Source organism: Anabas testudineus, chromosome 21, assembly GCF_900324465.2.
Source record: "Anabas testudineus chromosome 21, fAnaTes1.2, whole genome shotgun sequence".
In the NCBI taxonomy this organism is placed as follows: Eukaryota; Metazoa; Chordata; class Actinopteri; order Anabantiformes; family Anabantidae; genus Anabas; species Anabas testudineus.
This window is the reverse complement of record NC_046629.1, coordinates 11,461,639-11,483,269: the sequence shown is the minus strand read 5'-3', so window position 1 is coordinate 11,483,269 and position 21,631 is coordinate 11,461,639. Positions and strand designations below refer to the sequence as shown.

The 21,631-nt window shown below is 39.3% G+C and overlaps 3 protein-coding genes across 3 annotated transcripts; 2 read left to right on the top strand and 1 right to left on the bottom strand.

Moving 5' to 3' along the window:
• Positions 1 to 1,171: 1,171 nt before the first annotated feature.
• cnmd (chondromodulin) lies at positions 1,172 to 4,349 on the top strand. Its single transcript, XM_033326848.1, is given in 8 exon segments — positions 1,172 to 1,258; positions 1,611 to 1,754; positions 2,290 to 2,430; positions 2,531 to 2,644; positions 2,810 to 2,963; positions 3,371 to 3,498; positions 3,500 to 3,559; positions 4,122 to 4,349. Coding segments are annotated over 8 exon segments (1,056 nt in total).
• A 6,708-nt stretch (positions 4,350 to 11,057) lies between these two features.
• ednrbb (endothelin receptor type Bb) lies at positions 11,058 to 13,872 on the bottom strand. The gene is made up of 7 exons (XM_026377026.1): positions 13,456 to 13,872; positions 13,179 to 13,291; positions 12,784 to 12,988; positions 12,353 to 12,493; positions 12,122 to 12,255; positions 11,931 to 12,039; positions 11,058 to 11,228 (listed from the first exon to the last, which is right to left on the bottom strand). The coding sequence occupies exons 1-7, from the start codon at positions 13,870 to 13,872 to the stop codon at positions 11,058 to 11,060; spliced, it is 1,290 nt and encodes a 429-aa protein (XP_026232811.1).
• Positions 13,873 to 14,650: 778 nt separating this feature from the next.
• On the top strand, positions 14,651 to 19,494 carry LOC113172811 (glutamate-rich protein 6-like). Its single transcript, XM_026375840.1, has 13 exons — positions 14,651 to 14,979; positions 15,084 to 15,132; positions 15,921 to 16,042; positions 16,152 to 16,225; positions 16,468 to 16,575; positions 16,745 to 16,855; positions 17,041 to 17,189; positions 17,421 to 17,479; positions 17,607 to 17,752; positions 17,880 to 17,959; positions 18,086 to 18,241; positions 18,868 to 19,096; positions 19,300 to 19,494. The coding sequence occupies exons 1-13, from the start codon at positions 14,706 to 14,708 to the stop codon at positions 19,492 to 19,494; spliced, it is 1,752 nt and encodes a 583-aa protein (XP_026231625.1). The 5' UTR covers positions 14,651 to 14,705.
• The last annotated feature ends 2,137 nt before the right edge of the window (positions 19,495 to 21,631 follow it).

Below are 21,631 nucleotides of genomic sequence, written 5' to 3'. Positions count from 1 at the left end.
TTTTATTGTACAGTACTTTTATCTTAATTGACTCTATGTTGGGTTGTTCTAGTGTTTTGTAGTATGTTGTGTGTCTTTTGGCTCATATAAGACTGTTCCTTGTATCATGTGTAATATGCAAGATTTTGTACATTAATAATATATTTTTCATAATGATTCAATGTAAAGAATTTTATTATGAATTTTCAAAAGCATGTGTTACTGTTTAAGGGGCATGACCTATAGACATTTAGGCTGAAAGGGGCCTTTCTGCTGTGGAAAAACAATCAATATGAACGATGACCATGTTTGTGGTAGATTTTGTCACATTGTTGCACAAATAAATGGTTAAAAGCAATAAAAACGCAGCTATCTGCAGTTACAGGACTCAAATATAATCTTGTACACAAATTACAACCTAGTGTCGTGAAGGAAGTGTTTATAAAGCGCACAGAATAACCTCAATTAACTGACTGAATGAATTTTATGTACGCACCTTGAAGGCTTATGAGCCACAATAAGTAAAATGGTTCTCCAGTGATCACGGCTAAAGAAATGTAGCCTGTAGGTGTTTTTGTCCCCAAATATGACATTGGCCTCAGCCAATGTCATACCTTTTTTATTGTGCACCGTGTAGTTACAATACAGGGACGATTTGCATGCAAACACTCTGTTCATTATCAAATGTTCTTGCAATCACATACTTTTTAAAAGGTCAAAGATTCTCATCAACTTTACACCTAGCATAGCAATTGTCCAAAAAAATGGTTTAATCTGTTTCCAAGCAACAGCAGCACTAAACATTTGAATCTCTTTTCTTAATATGTTTATTCTTTTTAAGCTATGATGAGGATCGAGTAACTTTGACCACAGTGCAATGTCAAAGCACAAAATCCCTTAATAAGCAAAGGTTCTTTCTATGTGTGTCTGCGATTGTGCATGATTTTGGAAGTCAGTGCAATACCATGCATATTGCATACTGTGGAGTAGGCGTAAGCATAAACTGCTAATGGGTGCCACTTCTGCAAGTTTGACTAATAGAAGTGCAATGTGGCCATTCCTGCCAACACCTTAGCAGGGAGTGGAGGAAAAAGTTACCACGGAAATATTAGAGCTCAGTCTTAAAAAAAAGAAAAAATGAAACAATTAGCGATTAAAATGTTAAAGTGTGTATTCTTCCAATCACCTACAAATGGCACCTGAGCCAATCTCACATTACCTCAGATGTTTTTTGGTACCACGCGATGGCCACCTTCGCTTAACCAACCTGGACCTACAGGTAACATTCAGATGAAGAATTTGGCTCAAAGAATTGATATCAACTGTACGTCATTCACACTCAGGTGTCAAATAAGCATCTGGTGTATAATGTGAATCTCCGAAAAGAAGCAACAGACCTGGGGAAGGAACTAGAAAGGACATCATGAAAGAAACAGAAAAATTAACAAATTTTACTCATGGATCTGGCTGCACATGTCTGGTAAGAAGATCTTAATCGATATTAGAAATAGAATAGATCTGTGACATGGTCGAATCTGTAAAGTCTACTGTTCAGGTTTCCAGGAATGTTACTCTTGCTCTTACTCTTGTTCAGTGTGTCATAACTTACTTTGCTCACTGTGAACTTTAAGGGACAAAGCACATCCAGCTCAACGACATCTGCTACAGTCAGTCACCTCCTGAGATTTGGAGCTGCGGTTCTTATTACCGGTGCAGTATTAATGCTATGTGCATCCATAGCTGCTCTCTACCTGTGGAAAGTCAGCGATAAAAATGTAAGTGTCCACGAAGGACTATGCTGCAGTTATTACATTGTCCCTTCAGTAACAAATCACTTAAGGTGAATGTGAGGCGGAAGCTCAGAAACAAAAACACCTCTGATGTTGAAAAATTCATTACATCCTTTTGTTTGTAATTTCATGCTAGTGTCTAATAATCATCAACAATAACAAATCAATCACAATCCAGACAGCGATACTGCATCTTTAATTCTGTTTACAACACATAAACACGACATAGATTATTCCGGTAACTCCACTTTATCTCATAAGAAACAGTGTGGTGTTGATTTGTGTCCTAATGAGCTCACCTGTAGGGCAAACATCCCTATAAACTGCATCTCCTGTGGTGCTTTGCTCAAATTCACAGTGTGATCAAACTACATTGGATTTCTGTAAAAGACGAAAACAAAAAATGACAACGTGGAGCTTGTTTTATCTCTTGCATGTCACTTTTATTGTGTTTTCTATGGTGTGATTTACATAACTCGACTAATCAGTCATTTTAACGTCCCACTTTGAATGCTGCCAGGTTTACAATGTTCGTTACAGTATGAACATCAATGGGCAAGTGAGGGAGGGCGCCGTGGAAATTGATTCTGACAACAACCTGGAGAGATTTAAAACTGGGAGTGGAGCTGAGGAAGCTGTGGAAATTCATGACTTTCAAATTGTGAGTGAGTGTGTCCTTGTTCAGCTGAGGCGTTTTCTGTGTGCTTAGCAAAGTAGCAAAGCTGTGAGTGTAAACATGGCATCCCTGTGATTTGGTGCAGGGAATAACTGGAATCCGCTTCGTTGGAGGAGACAAGTGCTATATAAAATCCCAAATCAAAGCCAACCTTCCACACATGGGAGCTCACAACAAAGAGTCGCTGATGTTTGACCTGGTATAGTATATCCACACTACTTCATACTGAACACAGCAAACTGGAGAGAGACAAAGAAACTGCAGTGCTGGAGACACGCGGAAGATCATCCGGCTGCTTTTAACACTGTAATTTCTTTTTCTATGTGAGTAATTCTAGAACATTATCTCTTTCTTTTCCTGCCAGACAGACAAATTAATGCCAGTGAGGTTTGATGAGGAGTTCCTCATATGGGTTGCAGGAGGGCAGCCGTTGAAGGACACCAGTTTCCTGAGCAACAAAATACTGGGTCTTTGCGGGGACCTTCCCATTTACTGGCTCCAACCTGTTTCACCTAAAGGTTGCTCTCTTCTCTCATCTTCCTTTTTATTATATATTAATTAAATTCATTCCAAAATCTACCAAAATTGGCTTCTATCCTCCAGCACGAACTATTCAGTGTGAATTACTGCACATTTTCACATTGTTTATTGAAATCTTGGTGGGGAGTGTCTGCTCATCTGCCGACATGTTTGTTAAATTTACACTCTTGTCTGAGAAGTTGCTGAAACACTTGAACGTTTCCTGTCTTGTATTAAAAAAGAATGATCTTCAAATATGCAAGACTGCCTGATATCACTGCTGGTAATTTAATTATTCAAGACTTCTGAGACAGCCCCAGCTATGTAGGATTGAACTCTAAGGACCTGTTGTAGCGTCCTGTGGATGCTGACCCAATACTCTCGCCTCTTGTGGCTTTTATAACAGATGGGGAGAGAAGAAAGAGAGACACGCAGCGAGCCAAGCTGCAGTTTAACATGGAGGAGTCTGAGGCTACTGCTGAGGAGAGGGACCCGGTGAGTCATGCAGAGGATGACACCTCCAGATTCGTGGATACAAGAAGAGGAGGGACAGTCAGCTGCGGGGTCAGAGTACAACCCTGAGAACCCCTACCACGTGAGTACCAACTTCAGTCAACAACTCTGTTTGTAATAAACAACACTCCAGAGCGGGTGAATTTTTGATTAACTGTCAAGAGGCGTATACTGAGCCCAGAAGCAACCCTTAAAGTAACATTAGGAATTAAAGTTTCCTGTTTTGTCAACAGTTTTACAGATGACTACATTACACCAACCCTACGAATCCAGCCTTGTTAAAAATGTATTCTCACAGAAATAGAGGTACATGGTGTGGAAACGTGTTAACCTAGATTTAGTCTTTCTGTCAGCCGTGGGTGGTATACAGCACTGCTGTGGCTGTTGAATAGGTGTCACATTAGTGGCTATAATTACAGGTCACTGGGGTAACAGCTGCCATTCCGAGTTGATGAACTTATGAGCTGAAGAGAAAATTCCCAGTGGTTATAAAAATTCACGTTGCCTCCAGAGAACTGGAGTCATGTGTTTGGGAGGATAAGACATGTTTTTGAAAACATCTGAATTAAAAATGTGTATAAATTAAATCATAAAAAAAAAAAAACTTCCACTTCTTCAAAATTAACATTGCATCAATACTGCAGCGCAGCGGAGGGGCCGGACAGGAGGGCGCCGTGACCTTTGACACCATGTTGGATCACCAGGGGATCTGCTGCTCAGAATGCCAACGCAGCTACACTCACTGTCAGAGAATATGCGAGCCGCTGCGTGGCTACTGGCCGTGGCCTTACAACTTCAGAGGGTGCCAGGTAGCTTGCCGAGTCATAATGCCCTGTCGCTGGTGGGTAGCACGCATTTTAGGTGTCGTGTGAGAAAAACTTGCAACATTTGTGAGGGAACACATTTGTTTCCTCTAAGAGCCCAGTGATCTTTAAATCTTCAGCTTCTATTTTAATTTCTCTCTATATATACTGTAGTTTGACTGTAAAGCTGTAAGCTGTACTTGTTAACAAAAGTTTCTCCCATAATGGATGAAAATATATAATAACTACAAAGCTAAATTTTACTTTTTCTGATTTTCTCTATTGCTTTCTTTTTCTATGCATCTGCTGTAACACATAAAATACTATATTTCTATTTGCAGCAACAGATTCACACAATCATTGTTGTGCCCTGTAATACGAAGGCTTAACGCACTGTATCTTGTTTAACGGGGGGGAATGGGACTGAATCCAAATGCTCAGCAGATCCTGTACCTTTTCTAACTAAATAGGTTTCAATAAATCCTAATCACAGAATATGCTGGCTTTGATTTCACTGGGTTTTTTGTGTCACATGTTGTTTCCATGGTTCCACTGGGTGCTTTTCTGATAAAACTGAAGTGACAGCAAGGGTTGCCATAACTTCCATTCACAGCTCAAAATCCGTTTGAGGGCAATGCAATTTGTGCACACTGACATCTGCATTGATGTGAACTAATGTGAGATGAGTGTCATGGCAATGATGGAAAATGTTTCCTTAAAAGTGACATTTTTATTAAATAAATAAATGTTTATATATATATATATATATATATATATATATATATATATATATATATATATATATATATATATATATATATATATATATATATATATATATATATATATATGAAAAGAGGAGGGGTGGTGATGCTAAGATACTACAGACCATGATCACAGACACACTTTTCTTTTCTTTTTCTTTTTCTTTTTTTTTTTTTTGCACAGCTGTTATTGAGGCTCGTGTCGGCTTTTCTGAATACCTCAAAATCAAAAGAAATCAGATTACTATCTCTAAAGCCATATGCCAACTTTCTAAATAATTGAAAGGAGCCATGTTGCCATCAAGACAATTTCACAGAGGGTGATCCAGGCACATCAAATTACAACAGATGTGAAATTGCACCATATCAGCCACTAAAGCCACATTGAAACTCTGAAGCAGTGTGCGAAACAGCACAAAGAGATGCTTGTCTTTTTGCTTGGAGATTTTTCTTGGTTTTCATGGGTGCTTATCACATCTGCAGTGCTGATAAGACAACCTCTGTGCTTCCGTAGGCTATATAATATTAATCCCTCTCCCACGTCTGCAGATGCACTTAAAGGAAGGTGACAAGCATGACATATCCAGGACCTCCCGATGGCTTCATGCTCTGCAGTGCAGCCGCTAAAAGAGCCCGAAGTACCCTCAAGTGATGTAAATTTGCAAGGGGAGTCCAATTTCCATCACAGCGCTGTCACTGCCATGGTCATTAAACTAAATCATCCCGCTGTGTGTCACACAGCTCCCATTTTAAAGTCCCCTTAATAATGGAGTTATACTTGGTCTGCAGATTGCAGCACAACACTGAATGTCTCATCTGACAGCAGCCATAAGCCTATCCTGCACATTATCATCTTTAGAAATCACAGATGGACAGTGTGTATGGGCACACCTTGAAACTATTAAATAATTGAGAGACATTTTACTACTTTAGTAACACTATAGCTGCAGTTTAACAAGAAAATATTGTATATAATCTAAAGTTAGTAACTGCAGATGGAATTGAAATATTGTGTGCTGTGTGCCTGTTGCTGTTGGCAGTTTCCCTGGGTTTCACTCAGAACGTGTTGATATAGCAGCACAAGACAAAGAGCTCTGAGTCTAGGCTAGACAAAAGGAGATGAAAAACACAACAAGCAACAAAAAGACATATCACCACAAGCAACAACTCAAAATGGCATTTAAACTAAGAAAAAATACATAGCTCAGAACAACAGCAGTTTTGTTATCCTGAAGCCCTGTTTCTAAAAAACCTGTTTCCTTTTGCCATTCCCCTCCTAAGAAGAGAAATGTACCCCTTTTGAGTAGAAGAGAGGAATGCGTTGGAGAGAAGCTTCGGTGTGTGAGACAGTGGTGCCTTTTTGTTTGTCTCCCCTCTGGAGCCAAGCTTACCCTAGGAGCCATGCAGGCCAGGGAACAAACAGAGCTTTGTGAGCACTGACCCACTGTGCCCAGCAGCCAGACTGCAAACCTCCACTCCTGTGCTAATAGGAAACCACAGACGAGCAGTCCAACGTAGCCGAGGGAGGGAAGCTTTCTCGTACCCACCTGTGCTTTCATCATTGCCCATCAAAATGAGCATAGGCAGGCAGGGTACTGTGGCGATCTGGTGACCACCTACCAAAAAGCTTTTTCACCAACACTCCCTTGGCACCAGAACCCAGTGAGCAGGATTTCTGTTAATCAAGCCCATGCACTCACTAGAGCTTCCTATAAATATGTCAATAGCCTGTCATAAATTTGCCTTTAGTTGCCCAAGAGGCATTAGAAGTGTGAATAGAAGTGTGAAGTGAGCCACTCTAGTAAACGTGTCCTACATTTGATTGCATGTTTTCCATTACAGCCAGACATGAATGAAATAAACAGTAGTGACAGTCCATTTTGCACCTTAACTAGAACACAGAAAACCTTTTAAGCTAGCTCATTATGTTTTTCTGCAAGAAAGCACTGCAATACGTTTATAGATGGTGGCGTCGAGAAAAACCTGTAACCTGCAGTTTTGCACTGGCAATAACAAACCAAGCACAGAATATTTGTCTTTTCTCCTGAATGGTCAGAAATAACATGGCTGGACGTAGGGGGTGGGGTAGGGGTGGGGTGTGGTGTGGTGGTGGGGTGGGGTGGTACAAGGCTTAAATGCTTTTTAATCCCATGGTTGACTGACCACTTGCAGTTCTGCCCAGTAGTCTGACTCTGCCTGCCATTTGCAGGTCTCTGTGAAGTTTCTTTGCTATTGGCTAAAGCGTCTGCTTCACGCTCTCTCCCCCTTTCTTTCTCTCTCACCCTCCTATTTAGTATGCAAGCCCCAAATGGCCATTAATTAAATGCCTGCTGGTACTGTATAAAGAACTCTGTGTTGTTTATTTTACTAAATAAAAACTGTAAAAAAATGTCTGTAGACCTGCCTGCTTTCAGTAAATTACATGTTCTATGTAATGAAACATTACTGCAATTCTCCTGGGTGACTCAATTACTCTACACACTCTGCAGGGATTTTCTTTTCTGTGTATTGCACTTGGTTGCATGGTGCCCTTGTCACACTCAAATAGAAAACCTGTGGTGTGGTGTAGGTCTAAATTGGACACAGTGCTGGGATTTGCACCATTGTTTTCCGTGAGATACACTATATATGTGACACTGGTGGAGGCATCCAAAACTGCAGATGTCAAGAGTTCCTCGCAAGAAGTGGGCATTTATCTTCATAACACAGCAGGTGTGGCATCTATGAGAGGACCCTGAATATTCAGAAATAAAATTATCCCCTATCGTTTTTTTTCTACCCCCTTGGGGAAATTTAATTTGAATAACCACACCAATGACCAGCATTATGAGATTTGTTTATTACATTATTACAAAATGTAAGTCAAAACTTCAGTCATTCTTGAATGTACCCCAGAATGTACACATCCTCTAGTGGGGAGCTTAAAAGGAGCTATAGATAGCTCAAAGAAGAGTCAAATCAAGACTTCATATCTACAAAAAGTAAAAAAGAAAAAAAGAAAAACTCCTCCACAAAGCAATGTCAAGAGGCTTGCCACATGAAAGCAGAAGTTGTCCAAAGACTTGTGGGAAGTACTGACAAAGTTTATGAAGAAAAAAGTAAATGTGTTTTTAATTCTCAGCAGCACGTGCAACAATGAGGGAGCCTGAGCACTTAGATATGCCACCCCGGGGCCAGGCTCTATACTTAAGGCTTACAACAGCCTCATTATCTCCCTCAACTCACATCAGATCCTAGCAGCAGTTTGTCACAGGCAGGGTCCTCTCTGCCAGTAGGCATCAGACCAATCCTCCTGCAACACTACTGTACATAATTGCCATATGGACAGCATTTTGAGCCAGACTGAAGACTAAAAAGCCCTCCAGGCAGATTCCCCAGATAACTAAATGAATATTTTATCTCATTTCCATCTAATTTGCACCACATTATTATACAGAACTGAAATTTTTAATTAATTGATAGAACAGATCAAACACAGGTTTACACTTTGATTTTCAGGAGCTGTTATTTTGATAATTTGCATGAGTTTTTTCGCATGCCAAGCTTTTTAATCTCTTCGAATTTCAGCATCACCATATAGAAACACTATAACAAAATATAGAGCAAATTAATAACTGTCACCGCACATGAAATGCTTGTCTTGGTTGTGCAAGCAGTTCCAGAGAGAAGTCCTTTACCTGCTACCCCACTGATTAATTAATTTCACACTGTTTAATTAAATCCACAGTCTGGGGAGTCTGGGCAGCACCATGTGGAGCCCTATCTGAGCCCTGGTGTACAGAGATTACTGAAGAAGGTCTCAGACACCCGCTCACTTGCTCATGTTGACACTGACGTCACCCTTCTCCGGATACCGGAGTGCGATTGTGTCAGTGGCATCATGTGGCAGATGAGAGTTTTTTTTCTGCTGGGGTCATGATAGCGCCACGCACCATTTGTTGATCATCTGCAGGCATTTACATTAACGAAGGACACCGGAGCATTTGACAGCATTTGATACGAGCTAGCACCGGACAGAAGTGTTTGATGATGTATGCTGCTGAAACATGTAAATCTGCCTTTGCATAAAACCAGTACACTGTACACATACAAATATAAAGCCGCCTAATTTCCATAAATGCAATTAACAATTGGCCAACGAGTGTCCAACAGGACTGATTTGAAAAAAATACACATACATGAACACTTCAAATGCATGGTCAGTGTTCTAGATCAGAAAAACTTTAATTGGCTTCGGTGTTTGAACTCTTGTGTTTTGTCCAACACTGTTGTATCCAACAGTCAAAGCCTCAGAGACACAGAGACACTGTGTCTCTTATGTCAGAACAGAGAGAGGTGCACAAGTGTGTAGCACAGCAGGCAATACGACTGTGGGGGCTGAAAAGCACACGTTACTGTCTCTGTTCCCTTGAAACATATTTTTGGCATCTCTAATCACAAACAAACACATTTTGTGTCAGATGGCTCAAATGTGTCTTTACAGTACAACCTATAAATAAGATGACATTTAAATGTTACACGAGCACTGCGGTTCATGTACACACAAGAATTTAAAAGGATTACATTGATTCCTGCCTCTTAGTCTGTCACAATAACAAACCTAAACCTGATTTTAACTGCTGTAGGTTTGATGCGATGAGGAACAAGTGTTTCCCTTTCCCTCTCTATTTGATGTGTCAGGAGCGACGAGTACCGCACAATGGAGCTTGTATGAAGAAGGCATGACATAAAACAAATTCCCTATTTAATATACATGGTTTTATTTTAAAAACTGTAACTGTAACATTATTAACTGATTCAGAAAGTATAGCATCCAAAGCGTAAGGTATCAGTTAACTAAAGCATGTACCATGCATTTCTGTTTACACCACATTTGCACGAAAATAAGTAGACAATAAGTAAGAAAAGAAGAAAAGTTGAACTCGTGCAATGTACAATAGTTTTACTGGAAACTTTAATTAGTTCTAGAAAATGTAATAGTCTTTACTCCGTTTCTGCATTGGCCTCAAATGTCACAAGCGTTCACACAATTTTATTCAAACAAACTACTGAAACAAACAGTTGAGAGTTGTTCTCTTTACTCATGCGAGATAAACTTTTAATAGGTGTTCCACGGCACAGCGTCGAGACAGTTTTGCCGACTAATACAGCATTAGCTGGAAGAACAGCTCTCTATTTGTGCTTGCCTTGTCCTGTGACAGGAAGACCTATCAGGTGCTCATCTCTACCCCCACTCCGCCCCCCTCCCGTCCTCCTCTCCTCATGACCTCATTCTGTCATCTTCGTTTTCCTTCTTCCCTACTCTCAGGTCTTTTATAAAGTGTCTCCATGCATTACACATTTAACAATGCATTAAAAATAGGCCACCATCAATCAGTCATTCAGCGGAGACGGAATATACTTGTGGCACCGATTTTATATGTTTCTCAAGACTCAAGAACAAGCAGAACACTACAAACTCTTAGGCTGCTGTGTTTGGGAAACTTAAGAGAGATGAAAACACACATTCATGTGTTAATAATACACCATACCCCATTATAAATCACCATAATAATTTTGAATTCCCATTTGCTTGATTTCCAGAGGCACAGTGTCTTTCCAGAATCCAGAAAGAGAATCAAAATAATATATACGCAGGCGGTAAGCCGTGACAAGATTTCTGTTGATGGGTGCCAGGTTAACATCATGCCCAAAACAGTGATTTGAGAACTGTGATGCATGATACAGGATAGGTACTAGGTAAAATCTGATGTAATGTTTGGGAGTGAGTCAAACCCTGGGGGCAAATAGTCTGAACAGTCTGACTCCAGGTTGCTCATGCCAAAGCAGATGTTCAACTGACGACAGCAGTACAAAAGACACTGCGGCATGTTATTCACAGGGTATTTTATATTATTAGGATGGCATGTCATGGATGTGGAGCTGCTGCTTTGATATCTGCCTCGATAGCCCTGTATGTACAATGAAATACTGAACAGCTCACAAAGTAATTCACAGTTCCACATGAGTTTTGTTAACACAGTGAGGTGTTCCCTTGCTCAGGTAGAGGTGTAGATGTCTGCTTGTGAGCTTTGATGTTGTTACTTTCCTCTGAGGCTTGATCCTGCATTCTGGACTTCAAAACAGACTGCACTTCGTCATGGGTAACAGCATGAAGAGGTACACACCGTCTGCACAGACACGCCTGAAGGACCCCACACACACAAAGACATTAGGTCGGAGGACAAAACAGAGAAAATGGCTCATTAGACAGTGTTTAGAGCAGCGTTCATAGTATAATCTTTAAGTGGAAGGGTCATGTATGTCTTTTAATAACGGTTTCATATACATCTTCATGAACCCAGAGAGGACATTTTCTGTGAGACATTTGTTGAAAGCAATCTTCAGCTTTGAGTTGTCTTTTAATTGAGGTGGAAAGGCTATTTTCACAGGAACAAAAAAAAAAAGTATATGATTTTGCAGAGGGCGAGTATCTGATGATAGCCAAAAACAAATCAAAGCAATCAATTTTAGATATCTTCCTCTGCGCTGGTAATACAATAAAGGCTTTTAAATTTCTACCCTTGAAAACTGCCTTGAAGCTACGTTTTCTTCCTCATAACACATCACTGTGATTCAGTGATGAACTGTCTGGTAGATTGCCAAGCGGCTGTTTTTTTGTTCTCTCTCTGACGATGGTTTTCCAAAACCATTTTCACTTATTACCCCCTCTGGTCATTGCCTGCTCCAGTCTGGCCATTTTACAGACGTGACTCCATATGTCCTTGATGACATATATGATAACTCATTCAGTGTGGGTCAAAGTGTTTTCACCCACAACAGATTAACTAAGATTGTAACACAACACGAAGAAGACCAACAATAAAAAGATGACAGTATATATTACCTTGAAGCATTGCTTAAATCTGTTGCTGACTATGTACAGTGCGATAGGGTTGATGCATGAGTTGAGTGACGCCATATTAATGCCAAAATAGTCCAAGACAAGAAAGGCACTAAGAAACAAGGATAAGCATTAAATCACACAAAAGAACACACACCAAGTAATGCACAATGAGAATAATTCTACAAGTTTACCTGAGTAATTGACACCTATTAGGATCTTTTTCATCATAAATGGTTGATTTCAAGATTCTGCTGAGATACAGAGGCAACCAGCAGAGCGCAAACACACTCACCAAGCAGAAGACTGTTTTTGCAACTTCCCGCCTCTTTGAAAGACAACATATGATCAAAGTTAAAATTTGTGTTCAAGTTGAACTCGCTAACATGCTGCAATGTAAAAAAAAAAATAGATGAATGAACAACCTGCTTAGTGTGGTCGCTCAATGTGTTCTCAGTGTTTTTCAGCATTTTCCTGGTCATGAGTGTGTAGAAAATGCCGGTCCAAGCCAGTGGCATGAGAAAGTAGAAGCCAAAGAGCCACCAGTCCTTGACTGATTTATAAAACTGTTGATTAAAAGTGACACAGTCTTTCAGTGCTGCAGACAACATGATGTTTAGTAGTTGTTACGTTCAACATGCATAAAAACTAATAGAGACACAATCATAAATTCATAAGCACAGCCGTATTTGGCATCTATTGGATGATGTTGGAAGGAACAGGAACAACTCTTTTCAGTTTCAGTTCTGACCAAGTTGTAAATATTACTGTATGTTGGAAATGAAAAGACAATCACGCCAAACAAACCGAGATGTTTGTTTCATCCTGTTGCACGGTGTGGAGACAATTACATTACCTGCATGAACTGTGTGGTTTGCATGGGATGTAGCAGACATATTCTCAGATGCTTGTCTTTATAGTTCATTGTTATCATATCAAAGCCGACAATTTCAGGCACAGCCAGCAGGAGAGATATAACCCATATCAGAGTAATTTCGATTTCTGTCCACACTGAAACCCTGATGCCTTTGATTCGATTCCAGGATACTACAGCTCGGTATCTGCAAAATCAATAAGAAAATGCAATGACTACGGGGATATTTTGTCTATTTAACCATAATACATTCTTCTGTAAAAGTACATTTCAAGGGCTGATGCTAAACAAGTCTGTCTGTTTGATGAAATACAGATAAGTCAGCTGCAAACACTATTTTCTTGTAGGGCAAAGGACAGCGCTGCTTATCTCCTTACCTGTCAACACTTAAAGCACATAAGCTCAACACAGTTATTCCAACAGAGGTCTTCTGTATGAAGGGGACAAGTTTGCACAGCACTAAACCAAATGGCCAATCCTCTGCCATGAGCTGCAATTAGTATAAAGCACAGTTATAAAAAGAAAACAATAAATTCTAGGTAAGATGTAATATTTAAAAGGCACAGAAATTGCAGAGCAATAGTGTGTGCAAAGGGCGCAACATGTTTGTTTTTGTTTTGTCATTATAATTGCACCATGAAGTGATTAACTCACCCTGTACGCGTTGATTGGAATGTCTATCACAATATGTATGAGGTCGCCCAAAGCCAGACTCGCGATGAGAATGTTTGGCCCACTTCTCATGCATTTGTTGACATATATGATCTTAAGTAAGGCGGAGTTTCCCACAATTCCAACAACAAACACAAGCAGGGAGACCACAGTATTGACATATTTGAAGGTGTCTCTGATTCCAGCTGACTCCAAGCACATAGGAGGGTGTGGTGTTTTTGGTCCTGCCACTTGGGGTGGATGGATTGAGCTGTTGGATTTCTGTTTTTCCAATATTAAAAGACCTGGGGAGGTCGTTTCATAGGGTTCAGTTACAGGCAGTGGTTGTGAATGCTGATTGCCGGCCTCTCCTCTGATGAGAGCACTTCCCAAACAAACAACAAGAGCCACAGTCCACATTGTTGATGATTGATCCTCAAAAGACCCTGCTTTTATCTTTTTTTTTGGGAAGGGATATAAAAGATGAATGAAAACAATTAGCACAGCACCTTTTTGATTCACAGCAAAGCATTCAGGTGACATAAAGGATTAATTTAATTCTCTGATCAAAAGGTAACAAAACACAGTAAGATTCAGCAAATTATGACAGCTTACCTTTAGATGTACATATACAAATTCTGCATCAAATGAGTCTCTGTAGTACCTACAAAATAGGCCGTATGTTTAACACAAAAGGAGTTCTTTTTGTTGCTGCGTCTGCTGTAAATGTTAGAACTCAGCAGAGGCAAATCAAGGTTTTATAGACTGAGGTATTGTTGTCAGCATTAGTCATCGATCTGTCAGTAGTGACTGTAATTACTTCCCTTGATGCATCAGCCTGAATGAAAGGATGGTGTTGAAGGGTATTGTCTGTTATCTCAGAGTGAGATCATTTTATGGGCTACAGTAGGGATATTATGTTAGAGTTGTTTCCCTCTTGTTCACTAAAAAAGTTGGCCCCTGTCTTGTTTGACGTAAAGGTTTTATGGAAAATCTAAATGTAGTATAATGTGTATTTTAGAGACATGAGAGCTTTTCTTGCTTAAAGGCACAGGGCATCTACCTCTAAATCATCATCGTAAACCAGAAAACTATCTTCTTCAACTATATGCTATTTCGGATCCACATGAACCTCATGCACAACCACTGCCGGGCAACTGCACTTGAACAATAACAAAAGTGATACAAATGGAACGGTGCATTTTTCGGCGAGCATTATTTTTGCTTTAGTTGTCATATCTTGTTTTTAAAACATGAGTCAGTCTCCATCCTACCAGACAGATACTGCCTCTGCATCTCCCGAGAGTCCTACAGAAGGTGACTTCTTCTCTCGACAGCTTCCTGACAACTTGAAGAGCCCGGAGGAGCATGACACATGTGAGGACCAGAAAGATCCCATTGTTAATATAATACCTGACAACTACTCCAGCTGTCTTTTGAACACTCAAATCTGTGTTCCACTATCGACAAACGACCTTGAGAAACTATGTTCTGGCATGTTTCCACTAGAAGAAGTGGAAGACGAAAGTGAGTTGGTTGAGCTTGATACAAAAAAGTATTAGTGAATAGTTTACTGTTAGGCTGTTTATTGTGTTCTGCAATGGTAAAACTTTTTTGTCCTTTTCATACAGGCCGCTGGTCAGAACCAACAAGTTCAAGTACATCTATAAAAGAAAAACTGTAAGAAGCTGTAACAACTTTACATTATCCTGACTGAAAGACCTATATTCAAGTAATGTTTCCTTATGAATGCATGTAAAGACCATAAACACTGAGCCATAGTTTTAATTATTTTAATATCTGACACTCATAAAATTGCATCTTACTAATCAGACAAGTTGTCCATACTACAAAAAAACAAACAAACAAACAAAAAGATATTGTGATTTATGTGTAGGGCGTGCTAAAACCTCAGCTATGTTTTGGCCATTTTATTTGAAAAGATGGATGATTAGGTTTATTTTAGTAGGCGGTTGTCCTTCCATTGGATAAAGGTGGTTTAAAATCATTTCTGACTCAAAGCACTTTGGGTTGTTTCACTGGTTCAGGAGGGAAATTGCAGTGACCTCCCACCATGAACATTATAATTCTGTAATCTAACTTTTTAACTTGTCCTAACTTGCATTGCCGTTCATAGTCATTTGGTTTGTTTACCACTTAACAAACCTGCAGGCTACAATTTATTTCCCAGCATGGCTTGGGTCTGGACACCAGTTCACATAGGGCTCCACTGACACTATACTAATAAATATATATATTTTAATAACATTGCAGTTAAAGGTTATGTATATTTAAGCTACTTGACAACATTAGCATCTTATCTTGTTAGATACTCTTAGTTAAGTGCTGAGTATTTAAAAAAAAAACTGTTAACACATTACTGCTTTTTTTATGGGGTTAAATGAAAAAATTGAGTTGTTCTGGTTAGACAGCAATTGCTGTAATTCTTGTCTCTGTGTCCTGAGCAGTCCGGTCTCACCAGAGATTATGGAAGCACGTGCACTGGATGGAAGATTCATTTCTTTGGTGAGCTCTCAAACCCAGACAGATTGGAAGTGGGTGGAGCAGAGCCTCTTTTTCAGCTGTCAAGGTAAGCTATGTCATCAGTTTTGGAGAGAAGGGGTCACCTATTTCTGCCCCCTCTTGCCTCTTATGACTTGGACATCTGTCACATTCCTAATTATTTCTCTCTTGTGCAGTTCAAATGGAAATTGAAGAGATGTTGTTGCAGGCAGAGGTGGTGAGCATGAATACTGTCCCTGAATCCTCAGAGGTAGAACGCTCATGGCAGAAATGTGTGTTACATAGTCGAGTCAACTCAGGTTATTTTCATTTCTATAGCCCCTAAAAATGTAGCTAAGGCTCAATAATCCATATACTATAGAGTATTAAAGTAGTTTGTATAGCCTTTTCTCTCGATGGTTGAGACTATACATACACTGTATATAGTATATATACTGCAGGTCTAAATTATGTAGCTAACATGCAAGTGCTAGGTTCTTATATTCACATCAGGGGACAGAGGTTGACACCGTGGAAGAGGATTATGACATACCTTGTGTGGGTCTGCCTCGTCTCATAGCATATAAGCCAGAGCTGAAACAAATTCCTCATGTTCAAAAGGTACCGTTGACTTAGTAGATATATAGTAATAGATATCTCTATATTGCCCATAGTGCCTGGAAATGACAGTGATGGTCTTTTTCATTTTCCCACAGTAATAGCAGTGTGTGGAGGCTATAATATCAGAGGTGGAGAGGTGATTGTGAATCTGTTCTCTGCTGCACTGTAGGTTCCCAAGGTTCAATCTAAACAGGATGTGCATCTTGCTCAATGTGACTATTGCCAGCAGCTCTGTCAGCCCTTCATACGCTGTGAACAAAATGAAACTGACTTAGAGAGGGTGAGTGAAACTTTCCTCCAACAAGAAATTGAAAAGAAGTTCTTTGGCAATAATGTCTGCGTAGATATGCCTTTTCAGAATAAAAGAATCATCTCCATTTGTGCTTAGAAAAGGTTCGTAGGAGAGGAGTGCTGTAAGTAAAGAAAGAAAATAGATGTGCAATGTTGAAATTTTCTTTTATTCAGCTCATTTGTTGTGAGCAAGCTAAACAAATGAGAGAGCTCATCCTGGAAGAGAGAGTAAAACTGGCACAGATCGAGTCAGACATTAAGATTGATGTGAACCCCAATACAAGGATGATGAGTGAGGAGGAGAGGGAAAAAGCCAAAGAGAGGTGAGTGACACGTGTGTCCTGTCCCTCCAGCTTTCATGTAGCTGCACATGTATTTTTTTTTTTACACGTTTGTAGTGAGGCCGTTGTAATTGATTGTACCATATTGCATTTACATTGATCTTACAGTTATGCATGCTAACAGAAAGTAAGTGGGACATGCAGGCAATATGACACTAAGCATGACCTTCAGCTTATCCCATTTATTGTCAAAATAACTTTTTTTCGATGCAGGTTGAGACTCTTGCAAATGCAGAGAAAATCTAAAAGGGACAACGTGAGTAAAGACTTAAGTAAGTACACAACCTGAAGCACCGTCTCGACAAATTAGTGCAAATGAAGAAGATATGAAGTATGGAGTCTTTCATGCTTCTCACTGACAAAATATCAATACATGGATTTTCTTCTTTGTCTGCTCAGGCCATATTGAGATCAAACATAAAACCTCCTACAGGCTGTCAAAAGAGATTCCCGACATCAATGATGAGCCTCACATCCCTCAGATAGATATCAAAAATACTACAGGCATGTTTACACTACAAGAACAGACAGATGGCAAGTCAAAGGTAGGTTTATGCTCTGCTGTTGTAATGGATTAATGTTGCTACGGTCTCTCCTAAAGCAGAATAGGTGCGTTATCATCAGTTTATTTACCAGAAATGTGATGAATAATTTGTCTAATTTGTGTCACAGATAAAAGAAGTAACTAAAAAGTTCTACAAGAGCGGGAAAAGTTTTCTCACCTTATGTCCAGATGGAACGGGTAATGCTTTGTATCCTTTTGAGCGGCTCACAAAGTGAAAGATCAAGCAGGTCTAGGCTGAAATACTAATGAAAGCGCACGTATTAGTTTTCCCTGATAGACAGTTTACAGTGTTAAATACCCTTAACAGACAAAGTTATCCTTCTGGGAAAGCCGCCATTATAATATTCTCAGCAGAAGCTGATGACTTCACCTACATAATCTTGGATGACAAGGACGTAGCACCCGGCATGAAAGCCATTTTCACAAACAAAGGCCACTCCACATGTTACCATCCCAATGGAATGATATGGTATGTATGATAACTATAATTTCTAATTTAGACAGAGTTGTTTTAAAGAAGTTGTTCTACACTTTGGGGAAATGTGCTTACTCTTTCTGACAGGTAAGATAATAATACACATTTGGTAACTATGCAGCCAGTTGGCATGCTGTATCTTAACATGAACTGGAAACCAGAGTGCACCGCCAGCTTGGCTTTTTCTACAATTAAAAATTCACCTAGGAGCATTTCAAAAGCTCAATAATTCACACGTTACATTTTATTTGCTTAATGTGTACAAAAACAGCGTAGAAATGCCAAGCACAGACTCCAGGCAGTTACAGCTCCAAGCCATAAAAAAACAAGTCATATAATCCCCATGAAAAGGCAAATTGACATTTTTAGATTTAATTTTTTCTACAGATTAATCAACAGTAATTAGATATACATTAATTAGCTGGTAGGTGTACTTTATTATCTTGTGGCACAGATAACTGAATCTATGTGCTACAACAGTAATAGGCACAGTTCCTTTAGTGCACTAGGTATTGATTACAATTGTTATTACATGTTAGAACTGTATCTTTCATATTTTGAAGAACAAATGGTTTCACAAAAGAATTCTGAACTCCTGTATTGCTAATCCCTGTCTGAAGGTTGAATCTGACCCCTTTTGGAGGTCTCTGCTTCAGTGAGACAGGGGATTTGAAGAGGCGCTGGAATTGGTTGTATTTTGACCCACATGCGCATAAGCTTCCCTTCAAGCCGCTCACCTTTGCCCTGTGCCCACACATCAGTGTGCGCATACAATCACAAGAACGTGTGTTCATCACCTTAGCACATCAGGAAAACAGTGTGCGCTTCAGCGTGGGGTCAAAGCTTAAGGTAGGAAATGATAAATGTACTCCAATCTGTGCATGCAGTGATTTACTGTATGTGTTTCTCTTTGTCTTCTCCATATGACTAATGTAGGAACCTCCATGTCACACTGTATGGAGCAAATTATGCTTTTCGTGCTACAGTAAGTGTGTGCAGAAAAAATAGAACAGATGTTAAAAAGGGGCATGTTATTTTTTCTTTTAATGCAGCTCGTTTGTCCAGGGAGCCTTGGCAAGCCTGGACAAGATGTTCTGGAGGGGTATATCAAAATGAAGAGTTCAAAGATTTACTCTCTGCTGGGGCAGATGCAGACCTGCATGTCCCAGCTCTCTGCAAATCAGCACAACATTAAGCCACATTACAGTTTCAGAGCCCAGACGCAGAAGCTTAGCAGAAGAAAATGAACAGGAAGAAATCACCCAAAGATATAAAAGCCCATGTAAACTAAGGCAGAAATACGTGTGTTACAGTTCATATATAGCTTTAAAATCTCCATACATCTAATCTATATGTGTTCTGTCTATCTACAGCTGCATGTGGAGTGCTTGAGCTTTATAGAAATTGGTATGTGCTTTTCATTTATAGGAACTGCCAACGCAGACTGCAGATTTAAGCAAGCATTAGAAATCATAACTTTTAAAATTAATTTATAGTTAAACTCTCCTACCAAGGAAATTCAAAAGAAATTCAGCAGGAGTGTATAAAGAAAAATCTTTGAGAGGGAAACAACAGCTTGTCTGTGCGTTGTTTTCGAAAGAGAGAGCCGCACGGCAGAACTGGATGGTGACTGAAGAGTTTGTGAAAAGCTGTTAATGCGTTTCCTCTCAGCAAGACCTTCAACCTTTACATTTACAATTTCTGATTTGTTTTTGCAGCTCGGTCTTAGTTTTGCTAAGCAGAAAAATAACATAAGTTGCACATACATAATGTCTATTTTCTATGAGAAAAAAAAAAAGTTGAGCGGTGAAGGTAAACAGACATGAAAGCATAAAATGCACGGATTTTTAAATATACCCCCCAGTCCCTTCCTCCATTGTCCTTTGCAGCATGCCATTTATCTTCCGAAAACATCACATGCCCATCTTCCTAGATGAAACATCACTTATCCCACCCCACCCATATAAGGATTACTTAGCATTTATATGAAATCCAGCTACAGAAGAAAAACATCAAATGCATCAAACATCAAATCAAATCCTTTTCATTCAGCTAATTTGCACTTACAATTGTAACATATGCAGCCATTCAGTTGGACATGTCAGCAGCAACAAACTGCATGTGATCATGGCATTGCATTATACTGTATTATTTTAACTAATTTATTCTGCAAGCAAACAGAGCATATGGATTTGCAAAGGCTAAACTGCAAGCATAAGAGCCCCAGTGCTTTGTGGTGTAAAGCTTATCAATTTACAGTACAGACGCAGCCCGTTCCTAATTCGTTTTGTCATACATTTGCAGACTTAATTTGAATTAATTAATTAATCAATCATTTTCTCGGCTACTGATAACATGCTTTTGCTCTAGCAAGAGTTTTGGGCGCTTTTAAGCTGAAGCAGACATTCTAGGAGACAAAGACTTACGACAAAAGCTGCAAAGTATGCAGAAACATTTCTGTGGTATAGTCCTTACTAAAACAAGTGCTACATGTTGTAGCAATTATTAATATAAAAATCATACAGTACATCAAGTTACCATACTGTGTCAAAAGCAAACATACATATAGAATGAAAAGAGGCATGTTATGACAGTAACATAACAACAAGCAAATTAATATTGCTCAAGGTAACATAGCATGTCTATCATCAGGAATTCAGTAGGCAGCTTAGAGGATACTATTACAGTAGGGTTTTATGTGAAATGGTCAATGTGCAACATATACAGCTTACATTTTAGTAAGTAATTTGTTAAATATGCGTGTTACTGCATGTTGTGAAGTAATTTATAGCTAGTCCATGTTACCATACAATGTAAGTTTCTCATTTAATTTCTTTAGGCGTAGTATTCGCAGTGGTTATGTTAGTGTCACAGGGTTATTACACAAGGGTTGTTATTCCAGTGCATTTCCAATTTATTTGTGGCTGCTGGCAACATTCTTATAATCTCCTATAAGTAGTCTGCTCTTTGAGGCAATTGCACACCACTCTTATAATTTATTCCCATTTCCTAGTCACTATATATGACCCACTAGAAGACTGTTAATTAGTGTCATTCCCAGAGCTCTTAGGGCCACTGAATGTGTGTACATGGCTGATTTACACTTAAAGATTTTCACAGTGATTGCAGATGGTGAAGGGAAAAAAAAACTACAAGGATATGAATATTCTCTCTTTCTCCCTTTTATGTTCTCTGACAAAGTTAAATTTACATTGGCATTACTGGCATGAGTATAATTAAGTGCAGCATTGCCTAGATTTTAAGGTACAATTGCTACCTAACAGAGAGAAAAGCAGATCACTGAAATATTAAAAAGAAATATAGTTTAGATGCAGTTTCACAATGCAGTGTTTTGACTAGAGCAACAAACGGTAATGGCAACGC

Excerpts from the sequence above, each read along its gene's own strand:
- ednrbb (XM_026377026.1), bottom strand. The coding sequence starts at position 13,872 with ATGTGGACTGTGGCTCTTGTTGTTTGTTTGGGAAGTGCTCTCATCAGA. Across the intron at positions 13,292-13,455 it reads TTCCAATCAACGCGTACAGG|CTCATGGCAGAGGATTGGCC; the intron begins GTGAGTTAATCA and ends TACTAATTGCAG. Across the intron at positions 12,256-12,352 it reads TGAGCGACCACACTAAGCAG|AGGCGGGAAGTTGCAAAAAC; the intron begins GTTGTTCATTCA and ends TGTCTTTCAAAG.
- LOC113172811 (XM_026375840.1), top strand. The coding sequence starts at position 14,706 with ATGAGTCAGTCTCCATCCTACCAGACAGATACTGCCTCTGCATCTCCC. Across the intron at positions 16,576-16,744 it reads AAATTCCTCATGTTCAAAAG|GTTCCCAAGGTTCAATCTAA; the intron begins GTACCGTTGACT and ends GCTGCACTGTAG. Across the intron at positions 19,097-19,299 it reads GCGTGGGGTCAAAGCTTAAG|CTCGTTTGTCCAGGGAGCCT; the intron begins GTAGGAAATGAT and ends CTTTTAATGCAG.